This window comes from Dromaius novaehollandiae, chromosome 11 (genome assembly GCF_036370855.1).
Source record: "Dromaius novaehollandiae isolate bDroNov1 chromosome 11, bDroNov1.hap1, whole genome shotgun sequence".
Lineage (NCBI taxonomy): Eukaryota > Metazoa > Chordata > Aves > Casuariiformes > Dromaiidae > Dromaius > Dromaius novaehollandiae.
Window position 1 is genome coordinate 11807058 of NC_088108.1, and position 14725 is coordinate 11821782.

The window sequence follows — 14725 nt, forward strand, 5'->3', positions numbered from 1 at the left end:
GAACAACAAGGGGCTGCTCTTCAAAAAAGTCTGAGCACCAGTTTGTATTTGACTGGTGCAACACTCCTTTTCCAGATAAACTAGCAGCTCAGACCTCTTACTGAATAGATTATGGACTCCAGAGGTTAGAAATGATAAAAAACTGGAGTAAGTGGGAAGGGATTAATTGGCTTAATTCAAAAAAATTATCACTACTGGGAATGTTCTGCTACAAACAAAAAACCCACTTTTTTTCCTGAGGTTCAGAAGAGTATTTTTAAGTGTTGTTGTACCTTGGGGTGTGTGATGCAAACAACACATACTTTAATAGGAAATACTCATGTGGCAAGGAAATTCACAGACTACAAAGCCTTAAGGGGCTTTTGTAACACTCAGTGCTTGTATAATAAATTCCATCAAAAGTCCTCAAGGCAGTCCTCCTGGGAGATCAATACCCCCATTTTCCAGCTTGGCTCCAGAGAGGTGAAATTTTGTCCACGACTTAAATCACCCACTAGGCCAACAGTATAATGAACACTACCCCAGCCTTTTTTTCCCATTAGCAACCCATGCAAGCCTCCCTAGTCGGTGCATGTCCATACTGTCCTTGTTTTGCCCTGTGAAGAGCTAGAAGGTATTAATTATTTCTGTCTTCCTAGGGAAAAAAAGGTATTTACTTACATATTGCATTGACCTTTTGGAACAGAGGAAAACTTTACAGAGGAGTTGTAAATCACAGAAAACAGAGGTTTTGAGTGACATCCACAGTGGTGCCCTAGCCCTGCGAGCACGGCTAGGCACTACGATAACAGTTGCAGGAGGTAGAATATACAGCGCATGCAGAATGCTGACCAAACATAAATCCGAGCACTTAAATCTGAACTCCAGATTCATGTTTGTAATCAGTTTTTATCTCTTGCCACTGAACAATGGTCAACAAACACCTTAATGCCTTGAACTAATAAAACCATCTTCCTTTCTAATGCTACAGCCTGACATTTTCTTCAGCTGACTTCTGCAAGGCTGGGTGCCTGGATGACTGCTTTTAAATCACAAAGAAATGTGAGAAATTCCTTGGCCAAAAAAAAAATAAAATAAAATAAAAAAAGAAGTATTCTGGACAGATTCACCAGCTATCTAAAGAAATTGCTACGCAGCTGACATAAATCAACGTGGCAGGATCTACAGGCTAATTAAACAAATGTGACAATTTTAATGTGACAATTTGAAAATGCTCAGAAGTGCCTCCCATCTACAGAGTGTGCATTCTTCTCAAATGCATATTAAAACTGTATTAAGAAATTGAAAGGAACTTACATATTCAATAAAAAAACACAATTATAAGCACAATTTGAAATATATGGCTAAAATAGATTAGAAGTTCATAAGGTTTCTCAGAACATTAAATTCAATGGCACACTTTCTTTAAAGAAATGTTAGAAATCCTCTATAGAAATGGATAAGCCACAGTATGCAGTATAATTTTAAATATCTGATTGAGTCTTGCTTTTGCACAATTATAACACCAATAATTCCAGCTGAGGACCTCAGTGCATTTTGCTAGCAACTAATTTAACTCTGCAGTGCAATGGTAATATGAGTAGGTTCTGTTTCCTCATCTCATAGACAGAGACACTGTGGAATGAAGGAGCATCTCAAGGTTATATAGGAAGTTTAAAGGCAGGATGTTCTATCTGAGCCTATATATTCAAACATTTATCGAGAGGATATTCAAAGAGGTGGGAAGACAGACCGTATTAGTGCTTGACTGGCAGGAGTGAAGTGGTGTATCCCAGAGACTTTGCCAGCCGAAACAATCTTAATGGGTAAGCAGAAAGAAGAGACCTTCAGAGAGGGCTCCAATGACTATGCTGTACAAAAGTCTTAAAGCCTACAGCTTAATGGCAAGAAGCAAAGATGTGAGATGCTTCTCCCAAAAAGATGGTTTCTAGAACAGTTTTAAGACAGGTGACACCTGCGAGACTGTGTTCCCATGTTAGACTACTTCTGCCAACAGCATGGAGGCTGGCAAGGCTGATAGCATGTTCCCTTCCTCTGAACCTGCTCGTCCAGAGGATCTCTTGGGAGGAATACTTCTTGGCTGATATCTTAGCTGGTGTCTATGTATTCTCAGCTTAAGAAGAAGAGATCAGGAGTGACTTCAGTTAAATTCGGGCTGCAGTACCTAAAGAAAATGGGAACAAATATTCTAGATCTTTGCTGTAACAGAATATTTCCATCCATTTCCTCTAAGATCAATAATGAGATTCAAAGCTCTAACTCCAGGTCTGTTCCAAATGTCTTCTTCCCTCTCCTTTCTTGCTTTCTTCACTATCCTTTTTAGAGCACAAGGGCAGTGAAGCATCCAAGACTGCAAAATCTTGATTATAGTTTTAAAGCAGTGAAACTGAGTTTGTCTCAAGTATGTGGTCCCCTTTGGTCCCTTTCTTCACTTCTCTAGTTCAGAGTCTTTCCCTATATGTATTTTTTTTAACCATCAGTCAAATTTTTTAGGTTTTGCTGGTCATGCCTAGCTGCAACCTCTACGGAGAACGTCAATGATGAGAGCTCCTGAAATGCTTCCTGAAGATGCGTTTAGTCTCATGCTCCAGTCCTGCCTTCCCCTGAACACAGCAAGTCTGTCTAGCCTAATCTTGCCTCAGTTTCTCTTGCCTAACCAAACCTGGCCAACTTACCCTTCATGGGCCAGCTCCTTCAGCCTGGCTGATTTTGGGGAGGCTTCCCACAGGGACCATATCTTAGGTAGGAGCTTAGTGCTTTAAATCCACAATACTTGCCCTCTGAGCTGAAAAACACGGAGCTCTGCCCTTCTATATGATACAGAGCTCATAGAAGAGGCTACAGGTTTTGTCATTTCAAACCAGATTTGTTTCTAAAGCATGCACTCACTTCAGAAAGCCTAACTCGATTTTAATATGTTTTCAATGTCTTTATTCTGTGCCTAAAGCAATTTGTTATGTAGAGTACACATTATTAATCTATTTAAATGAAAGGTAACATTGCTAGCAGTTTAAACACTCAATGCCCATATTTAACAATGTTTCATTTTGACAGGACAAGATGAAATAACAGAAATGATTAATCTGAGACCAGAGGAATATTCTACTACCTATATTTCAAAATATGATTACCTTTTTTTGCCTAACATTTTGGCAGTAAGATACGGAAGTGGAGCATACTAGCTTCAGGTGGCTCTTCGGCTTAACAGCACTGGATGTGGTGTCAGTAGCTGCTGTTATCAGTCGCGCTGGACTTGGGAGCAATACTTCAGGGCATGCACAGGGCAGGTTCAGAAGTCTCTCATCATGTTTTTATACAACATCAACTCATACAGCCCATGAGGTCCTTGAGGGAGGACACTTGGCACATCTAGAGCCAAAGACTGTAACGGTGCAGAAGTGCTTAAAATTTGTCATTGAGTTCAGCAGTTTGGTCCATTTCTGTCCAAGGAAGCATACAAAAGGACAAAGTTCATCTGAAATCTGAGATTCCTCAGGTCTCTTTTCTCTCTCACTTTCACTTGAAGATAAGGGAGTTACTCCTTATTTACAATGATGAAAAGGGATGGGAAGTCAGGTCCTGTGACTCTGCAAATCTGGAGTAGAAATCTTATGGCTATGCAGCTTTATGATACTCTTTAGACTTCCACTCAACTACAGAACTCCATCAATTGTTTTTTCCACTTTTTTTTTTGTCTTTTTCACTCCCAGTTATTTCTGGAACTAGGATAGTTAGGAGTATTTGAAAGAAAAGTATATGAAGTGACCCAAACTTCTAAGTGCCACAGAGAAGTGCAGCTTAAGACCACTTTAAAGATTTTTAAACTGGCCTTTTAACATTTTTTTTTTTACATTCTCCATCATAATAGAGTGTACTGCACCAGGAGTGAGGAGGCAGAGCATGTAACATGTTGCAGTCCATATTAGATTCCTTTTGAGATGGTTCTAAGTGAGGAAGCGAAACTGAAAGTTCTTGTTTTTGTGCAAAAGAGATGCTGAAGAGCTGGGAAAGCAGAAAAGAATTAACACATTTTCATTTAGTAGAGAGAGATGAGAGTCCTTTCATTCTCTTCGGGAGCAGTAATGTGTGTCCAAACTCTAGTGATGATGTCAGTTCACTTTACAGTAATTTTAGTAGTAATACTAAATCTGGCAGTGATACCAGAATTATATAATACTACTGAAATCGGCAACATTTCAATTTAGCACTACGGAAACATATGTTAAAATTTTATGCCTAGGGAAATAAGAAAACAGCACTGAATAGTGAGTTGGAAATAGGTGCACTGCAATCTCCTTCTCTCTTTTCCTGAATACCTTTTGCAATCTTTTTTTATTGTTACAGTGTAGACAAGCTGCAATAGACCCATATAATAATCAGATTTTACATTTCAAAGTTCTTCACTAAATAATTTGTTTAATATTGTTACAAAAATAAAACCTTTTTTTGACAAATGTGCCTGCAGGCTGGAATCAGACCTTGCTTGTCTGTCCTCACAAAGGTCTAATCTTTTGCTGCCTTACATCTTGAAGAGGCATTTATCCCTGTATCAGGCAGGTGCAAAACATCACCTTTCAAACACAGAAACACTGAACACCCACATGCATTCGTCAGATCAGACAGCCAACCTTTTCTCCCCATCACCTCCCCAACAGCATGAAGCCTGTCTTGCGTTGATCTGGCAGCACAAAGCAGATTTATGGTATATATCTACATCACAAGTATACTCCTTGCATACCTAACCTGTGTCGTGTGAGCAGTACAACCGTGGCCCACGAAACCAACCAAAGAAGACAGTACTTGAGCACTGACTCATGTCCACCTCCTACTCCAACGAAGTCAGCTTTGAGCTTTCTGTGTTATGTATCTTCAGGTTAGTACTGACAGCCTTGGGATAATGCTCCCTAGATCCAGCAGAAACACTGGCTTACAGCTGGGTCCCTCATGTTACCATCACGAAGGTGGACCTCTGTGCTGCGGATCCAGCCGGGGACACCCAAGGCTGTCCTCTCCAACTCCCAAAGAGCCTTTTGCTCTTCAGAGCCTATGCCAGTCAATGCTCAAATGACTCCAACTATTGATCCAAACATGCCTGTGTGTACACGGCTGGACAATGCAAAAAATGCTGGGAAAAGGTTTCTTTTGACCTTCCCGAAATTGCTGCCAAATGCTTCTGGTGGCGCTAAGGTGAGAGCTGAACTGATCACCTACCAAACCAGAGGACAACTGCTCTCGAAGCACTACACAGCATTTTCATCTTTCTTGAGTGAAACTACACCTGGAGAGTCCACAGAGTAAAGGACTAGTTGCTGCTCTCATGTATACACAAAGCAATGCAGGAGCAACTCCTTTTTATTTAATAGCAACAACAGCAATGTAAGTGGAGCTGCTGCCAACTTATACCAGTGTGGGAGGAAGAAGAATTCAATGAACTCAGATGAGATCAGGGGTCAGTGGAATTACCCTTGATTTATTCTGATGTGAGAGCAGAAACTGGTTCTGCATCCATTGAGAAAATGCTGATAAAGAGATGAAAATGCTTGGCTATTGCTAAGATATTAATTGTTTTTATCCATTCAGATCTTCAAGTGCATAAGCAAGGTCTAAGGAAAAAGCCCACAGTTGTAACACACTGCCTGTTTCAAGGCAGGCTATTACCTGTTCACTGCACGCTTGCTTCCAAAGGCTGCATTGCCAGACGAGGGACAAAGGCCGCTGATACACATTTACACATGGGTTAACTTTTCAATCCATTTTTTCATTTCAATAGAAACAATAAATCACCTTATGCAGGAGAAAGAAGCAGCTTGACACAAAACATACGATGCTGGGCTATTTTTACAGCACACCTAAGACATATAGGGATTCATTTATTTACTCAGCTATTTAAAAGTGGCTACTCTTACTCATTCTCTGGACAGCTAAATGCCAGGTTGCTAAGTTACTGTTACTTGACATCATCTCCTCCCCAACGTGTTCCCACATTTGACAGGTTCACATGATTTACTAGGCCAGTCAGCTCGTTATTCACTTCTCCAATGACGTCTGGATAATCATTTTAAATTCACATCATGTCTTCCCCAGCAAACCCCCCAGATTCCACATGAAAATATTTAAACTGCTTGTCAGATACTAAGTGCATTTGTAACCACACTGGACAGCGTACCTGTATTTTTCAAATTACAATTATTATAATTAGATTTAGCATCGTTCTTCAATGCTGGTTTGTATTTTAGAAGAGAAAACAATTACTTAGGGGCAAATAATGGGCTATATCTGTTACAGTCTAATTTTGCTCTGTGAACAGCTCACCTTAGCTATGGATGATACATATTAAATCCATTAGTGCTTTCAATTGTCATGAGGAAGGCAATACTACACATAATTTACCCAGTCAAGGGCATTTTCACCTGCTGATCAATTTACATATTCTCCAATGTCATTAGATACGAGCTAATCATTAGAAGAATAGAAGACCATACAAATTACAGACTTCACTCATTTAACTCCAGTCATATTTATACTAATTACAAACTAAATTATATTTAGGATTTGTTTTGCTTCCAGACTAGAAAGCTTTTAATTAATATCACAGCTGTCCGTATAATATCAGAAGTCCATCTAGTTATTTGATGTTTTACTACAGTGAATATACACCTACAGGAATTCTTTTGTTCCTCTAAACAGGGACGGATTTTTAGACAGAAGTGCCTACCCAGCCATTTGGCCACACAGACACCAGAGCTTTCGTGTTCAGACCGGAACCTGGCACCAGCGGGATTGCGTCTACTCAATCACTTGAACACTCGACCCAAAGTTTCAACTTAAACTACAGTTCCTCAAGAAAAGTTATTTACATGAAGTTTGTTTTCTTCCCTGTTTAATGTTGTACGCTTAATCGCCTGTTTACCTAGAGGTGGCTGTTTTTCAGCAGTAGTCAAAATGACTGTCTTCAAGAGAATAGCCAGAGGTCCCTGAGGAGCCTGAAAGATTTTTCAGGGGAGAAAACCAATGCTAAGGGACATCCCTTCCCTGCTCTCTACAAGCAGAAAAAGGATCGCTGCTAGCTCACGCTCACTGGGTCATGCCTACCCCCCAATGCTTGGTCCGGCACAACAGTTTCAAATAATAGGCAGTGACAGCAAGGCACACTGATATAAAGCACTGAAATAAGTGGCACAAGTATCAGCTTCAGAATATTGGTTTAAAATGTCAGTCCTTCCTCCCCATCTGCAGTTTGTATCATAACATTTCAATGAATTCATTTTTCAATGGCTGCACACACCAAGTGACATCTTAATTTAAATCCATATTAATAAAATGTGAATCACACACACACACACACACACACACACACACACACACTCTGTTGACTGCCTGTGTTCCATTGTATTCACACTTTCAAAGCTATTATGTTGGCTGTAAGTCACATCTTGGAACAGAAGAAAGCATACTGAGCATCAATGTTTTCACCTCCATCTTTTGATTTGGGATTAGTAACTCCTAATAAATGCAAATCCCCTGTACTACTTTTACAGCTTGTCCTTAGTTGTAAAACACAGATTTTATTATTTTATTTATTTTTAACAACCTCCTCAGCCATGCTGGTTAAAAAAGCAAAATCAAGAGAAGACTGGTCTGCCATTAACCTTTGGTTGTAGTATCACGAACAGCTCTTGAAGCATTAACACAAGATGACATAAGGGAGCAAATGTTTCAGGAAATCTGAAGGACTGTGAAATTTTGTCTCTGAAGACTCAGGGGTCTGAAGAGCCTCCAAACCTTTCCCCTTCCTGGGCTGGAAAGTTTTGACCATAAGCTCAATTAAACTTTTTTTTAAAAGAAAAAAAAATCAAGATGGAGATTGGGAGTCACAAACCTTTACATTTACAAAACCATAAATCAAGTTCAGCTTGAAAAAAGAGCTCTGTAAAATCAGAGGTCACAGATTTTAGCTTAGGTCCCTCTTACTTGTGAAATGTAGTGAAAAACAAACTTCAAGAGTTACTGTGTCTTCCTCAGAGGTGAAACTGAATTAGGGTGCTTGATTTCCTGACTTGGAAAAAAAAAAAAAGAAATTTAAAGGCATGAGATGCCCTCGAGGACAGCCCAGGAGCGGGCAGGCGGCACCCCAGCCTCCTGCCACTGCTCCGGCAGCACTGAGGTCTGCAGCTCTTGCCCAGAAATGGCCAGTTCTTACAAACTTTTTGCTAAGCAGCTGCAATGATACATGTGGGTGCAACGGTGTCACTTTGGATTTAAAGCTGCCTCTGCAAGTGCATATATAATATAGCCAGATGTCTTGGGCTGGACTCTGTTTTCTGTTACAATTCCTATTGTGCAAGACAGATTCAGGCAGCAGTGAGTAAAACACGCTCCATTTACTTCAAACTCAAACAGTTGGTCAAAACACACTCTGTCACACCCCCATCTATCTCCCTTCGGGACCCGAGCGCCTTGCAATCCTTCTTGTGTTTATCTCTGCAACATCCCTGACAGGTATGGAAACGTTAATGCCCAGCCTTTACGCCGGGAAGCTGGCATCCGAGCGCTAAGCCCACACCCTTTGAGCCAAAGTAAATGGCCCCAAGAAGCCAGAAAGTGTCTGTCCAAGCTGGGAACCTGCTCCAGGTTCTCAAAGCACACGTTACAGCTTGAAGCCATGGGTCACCCCTTTCACCTGGAGCCACCATCAGCCTGAATCTCCCCCCCCAGGACTCCCACAGGTGCCCAGGAGATGGATTTCGACCACTGCAGGCATCATGGTCTCTCACTTATCTTCTCTCCTTGGCCTATCGAGCGGAATACAGTACTCTGCACGCAGCCAAAACACGCATCCCACCAGCTTGTTCTGCACTGTAAATCTGACACGAACAAAGCCATTGGCAAAACTCAGGTACTCCTCCTTCCCTGCGCACCTCAGCACCATACGAAGTTGAAAGCCTAAGGCCGTGCCACTGAAGGCCACCAGCTGGGCTGAGGTTCGTGCTCTCCAGCACAGGGACTACCCTGCACGCCGGGGAGCGCGTCCTGGCAGTGCCTGCAGCTAACACCTACCGGTCTGCACCCCGGGGCACAGCAAGGGCCGCTCAGGGTGGCTGTGGCACCCTCCGGTGAGAAAGACCTGCCAGGTTGTATCCCGTTTTTAGGTGCCAGCTGCGTACCCGTGTGCGAGTGCCAAATCCCCAGCCTGCTCCCAGCACCCTGAATTTAACGGGCCCGCTCATGGGATGAGGCGCTACCTATGGCTGCAGAGTGCGTCTCCCACGAGTCTGCGGTTGACCCAAATTCACTGAAGGCTGTGGGAAGTCCGGCACCGATTTCGGCAGGGCTCAGCACCAAGCCTGGGAAATTCTGCCCGTTTGTTGACTCACATTACAGACATGAGGTAGAAACAGGATCACCTCATCTTGATTAGGAATAGACATTTCTGCTTCCTGTGATTTATACGTACGCTTCTCACATTAAAGCTGTCACCTGGATGATTGATCCTTGAAATACGCTACATCACGTTTCCTTTTGATGGTGTTTACTGAAAACAACTGCTTTACCCAGTTGGTAATCATTCATCCCAACTATAGTAATGAACCTAATTGAAATATATAAACAGGGGAAGAAGACATTTAAAACGTACCAAGTATTTTGCAGAGCCTTTCAATGTTTGCTTTTGCTGCCTTAGTGTCCTTTAGGTAATAACCCTCTTCCCACTTTGAAGGCTGAAGCTAAATTTTATTTATTTCCTTCCATTGGTCACTGCTGGGTGCACACACAGACACACACTTGCCCATTATTGCAGGTTTGCACATGCATGCTTGCCTGCTGGTTCAACTTATTTCTACAGAGACACTGACAACACATAAGGACTTCAACATCGTCCAAAAAATGATGTGTGTACACAAAACAGGAGCAAGTTTCCACTCAAATAATTTCCCTGAGGACTGCAATGAATACTGCAAAGCCTAATCTGTTTTACAAGCAGTATCTGTCCATCTCTGTTTGAGCAAGTTTCATGCATAAGTGTTGTACATGAAATCAGGCCTGGGTTAGACCGCGCAAAGGTAGGCACGCGGACAAACATTTCCAGTAGCCTTCTACCTGCTGCTAGTGAAAAGGGCATGGCAAGCACCAGTTCCCATGGAAGCATCCTCCCCACTATCCTGAACGCAGCAGGTTGGCTGGCAAGCTCAGGGAGGCTGCTCTGACGACGGGGAAACTGAAACCGTAATGTAGAAAACCGTAAATCCCAGATAGGGTCTGGTGGGGTGCAAACCTACCCCCAGGCAAACCTCACTGCCAACGGAAGATGCCAAGGTTGGCCTCTCTAGGGCAAAGCCCTTCTCACACTTAAAGTAAGACAGACTTACATTTATAAAACTTGTTGCATTTACTCCCATACCTCCCCATTTTTCTTGTTATACGATCTTTTTCTTGTTGCAATTAAGCCATACGAAGTTTGGAATGGCTGTTTCGGCTCTGTGTATTCAGCTACCGGCCAGAGCTCCCAGAAAAAAAATGTCTGTAGGTCTTTAACATAACTGTGAATGCGAAGAAACTATAGTTTGGAGAAGAAGAAGGAAGGCCAGTCTGTGAGTGGGAGAATTAAGGTGACTCTGCCTCAGGGTAGGAAAGAAATGAGTCTTGAGGAGGCTTAAAGGGACTGAGAGGTTAAGAAAGAACAGGAAAGCTGTAAATCCTGACTGAGATAAGCTGGCAGATGTGGAGTATTAGGAGAACTGACCTTATCCATTATGCAGCATCCTGGGTCTACCAAAACTTGGCGGTGTCACTTTAATACAGATCCACTGATGCATTATTATTTAACTACAATGTTAAAGACAGCTTTATAACTCTTCTCCACAAAGATGAAATAACAGTACTACAATTATAAAAAAGATACAAAAGCAAAGGGTATTACTCACCCGTAATATTTCTTCCACACAGCTGGAGTCATTGGGAAGGGTAACCTAAGTTTAAAGAATAAAAAGAAACGTTTAGTCAGGCCGTGGATGCAAAGTTCAGTGACTGCAACTATGCAGGTGAAGAGCTAACAAGAAACTGCCTCCGTCTGAAGACTGCTGCATCCATGCTTGCTGCCCACAGAATTTTCCAGTTCAGATCAACATAAATCATCAGCAGGACTCATTTTGTCAAAAGTTGTTTTTTTCTTTTGCACTGCTTTGTGCTAGGAACGGTATTTTTGAAGCAATAAAGTACACTGATTTCCTCACAGTTGAGAACTGGCACTAGAATTGCCTGAAACTTCTATAATTGAAGAAGATCCCACTGTTATTCCTATCGGCAGCCTTCAGAGAGAGCACGCGGTTTGGTTTAACTTACAGCCTGCTGCAGCTAAGGACAGAGGTGATAGCAGTTAGGAGAAAGCTGTTATCAACTATCTTATCCTACAGCTTAATATGCTAACAGCCAAGACAGCTCTTTAAACTTAAACATATACTGTAGTAAAATACTGGCTGGACTATAAGGGTGGTTGCTGATTCTCTTGTCCCTCACTTTGACCTGTTTCAGGCTAAGTAGCCTCTGAAGACTGAACAGCACACACGAATCCATCCTGGGAGGCATGACAGCTATCCCCCCTCTCCTGGGAAAGATGCTTTATTTCTATGCACGCAAGCACGCACGCACACACGCGGGCGCGCACACACACACACACTGGTGCCCTTAACATCTTCTAATCGAATGATATACTTGTTTAAATACATTATAGGATTTGCCACAATTTCTCATCCCAAGTATATAAAATAGCACAAAAACGCTAAATACTGTGAACAATTACATAAACAGCAAGCAGATTTGACCCATATGTACAACCATTTTGCTGTACTTGCAGGTACAGACGACAGGTTCTTGTCATGGGGGTACAGCAGAAGAGGAAGAGAAAATACTCAGGGAGGTGCCTAGAGGAGGTAATTGCTTGGTATCCATAAATATTCAGAGACATTTTCCCGCCCAATACTTCTACCTTATTGCCCTTGGCAACTACTTGGTAAGGGACATTCATGACTAAATTTAATCCCTGTCATCCTAATCTGCTATAGAGCCTGACCAAAAGCACTTACCATGCTTTCCTCCTATATTTCAACCAGCACTAAGCTTCAAGAATAAATTCATAAAGCTACAAAAGTCAAAGACCAGAAAGACCTATTAGGTCACCAAGTTCATTCCCTGCTAATGCAGCACATATTCCTGTATCTTCTAGTATTTTGACTAGTCTCATTCAAAAACTCTAGGGAAATGGGTCTCCCACCCTTCCCCTTAATAAAATGTGTGGTAGTGTTTTAATCTATTTGGCTCTTTTTTATGATAATTAGCTTAAATTTTGCTTTTAGTGTCACCTCAGCCTCTGTTTGTAGAGCACTTCCCAGTATTCTAAGTAATTCATTACTTTCCTTCATACTTACACAGACATGTAGCATTATACTCCACTTCTCTCCTCTCCTAAGCTGTATGTTTAACTTTTACTGTCTTTCCTGATAAACAAGATTTTCCATCCTCTGAGCATATTTCGGCATTGTTTTCTGAATTCCCAGTAATTCATCAATATCTTCATAAAGATATTGATATTCGAGTTCGTACTCAAGTGAATATAACTACACGGGAGGAATATTAGTGACTTTATCTATTTTAGTAACTACAGATTATCATTTTCCATGATTTCACTTAAGAAAAACTAACCAACCAAAAAAAAGAGCCTTAACTTTGTTCCCATTTTCTACTCAACTCAAATGCTACCTAGCAAACCTAGGCTGAAAATTTCCAATGGACAGTTACCATTTACTGCAATAGGCATCGATTCTACCTTCATATCACATTACTTGCTTTTCCAATGCTTCATTGCCCTTACATCATCCTCCTACTTTTCACTGCTGTCACTTTTTCCTCTCAATATCTCTAAGTTCTTTGCTTATCTGTGTTTTTCACACCTCATAAGCAACTTCTCAGTCAGAGGGGAATCCAGCTAACCTATACCTACCACCCTTCAGATTAGCAAAAACGGTATTACTGCAATGTGCTGGTTAATAGTGGGAATATATGTCTCTAAAACACTCTTGAGTTTTTTCATGGAAAAGTCAGTTATGTTAGCATAAGAGAAAACAAAACAGATATCTCTCCCAAGAACCCTGCAGTTACAACCAATGACAAAAACTCGTACACAGTAACAGGAGCAGCTCAAACTCCAGCTGAGCTGGTGGGACTAGGAGGATTTGGAGCAGTGGAGGTACAGAGCCCTCCCTTTTTTTGCCATTGCACATGCCAGTTCTGAGGGTTGGCTGTGGCACCTTGTGTATTCCTTTGTCCAGAAACGTCCTACATATGCCCCAGATTATTAACACAGAGCAAACCATATTCTTACTTGTTTCTCAGGGCTCTCCCAATCCACAGCCCTGTTTAAGTTTATGTTACTTTAGAACTAATGATGATAATAATAATAAACATGTCATTTTACTTTAATAAAGCCCGCTATACATTATACAATTGCAACTAGCTTCTGCTGGCAGCACTTGCTAATAACTTTAAATGCTCATACATCAATTTAATTGTGTTAATGGCAAAAAAGATTTTAATGGCTTGACAGAACTTTTGTTCCCTTTGGCATTGCTTTGTTTTGAATCACTGGTATTAAAGCAATGCAAGATGTCACAGTGCTGTGATTGTCATATAGGGAGATCCAAGTAGGAGCTGGCACAAAGGGGAAAACATTTAGATTAATGCAAACATTAAAAGAATAGTTATTACAACACAGATATCAGAGAGAAGATCAATGTAAGAGTCTTTCAGTACATTACTATTAATGGATTTCTAAAGAAATGAGACCATTTTTCTAAATTCATGCTATAGTTGCACATTCTAAGGGACTTGAAAAGCACAGCTCTATTAGAGACTTAGTCTATCCTGGAAAAAAGGAAAAGAAAGAAAAAACAACCTCCCAAGCTTTCAAAGCATGAATCAAAAACTGCAGGTTAATTGTCCATAAACACTTGGCATTCAGCTAACAAGTGCAAGCAGGCCTACATGGCACACCATGGGATCCCAGTGTAGATTCAGCAGGGCAGAGGGAAACCCAGCAAATGCAGTATTCATCACCTACCTAAGGACTAGTGCTAGAACAAATTGTTATTAGAATTGCCATTAATGAAATGCCACATTTCTCTAGTAGTTTAATCAAGATTGGACATCCCATACTACTACTTTCCTAATCTAATAAAAATCAAGTAGTTCAGGTACTGTTACGTGATTCTCTACCTCTCTCTCTTTTCAGCTTTCCTCAGTAATCGGATTCTAAAAAGGAGGAAAAGAGCTTTCATTTGTACACACTTTCGGTGCCTTTCTTCCTTTGTGAACATGTCCAGACTCAGCAGAAAGGACAGACTCCAGGAATTTCATTTCTGTAAGACCGAGTATTTGCAGCTCACGTCATGAGCTCTTCTCGCATTCTGCAGTGTATTCATGAAGTTCGGACTGAAGAACAGTTAATATTACATAAGCTGCAGACATAAGTCCTGAGGTAATGTAACTTCAATCAAAACAAAAAGACTTTACAACAGTTACATGGTACACTAAACTTATCTTCCAATTTCATTTTAATCTGGCAAAACTCTTTTGCATCAAAAAGGTTCATGTTTACTTTTAAATACTGCTTCCAGGCAAAGAAAAAAAGAAAGAAAGGTCAGATGGTCAAAATATTCCACCTAAAAAAAGCTTGTAT

The 14725-nt window shown here is 41.1% G+C and overlaps 1 protein-coding gene across 3 annotated transcripts in view; it reads right to left on the minus strand.

Moving 5' to 3' along the window:
• AFF2 (ALF transcription elongation factor 2) overlaps positions 1 to 14725 on the minus strand; it is a 341402-nt gene that overhangs the window by 148012 nt on the left and 178665 nt on the right. For all 3 annotated transcript variants that reach the window (XM_064518262.1, XM_064518263.1, XM_064518261.1), the window contains exon 4: positions 10920 to 10964. In XM_064518262.1, coding sequence (XP_064374332.1) covers positions 10920 to 10964 — 45 coding nt within the window. The remainder of the gene's footprint in view (positions 1 to 10919; positions 10965 to 14725) is intronic.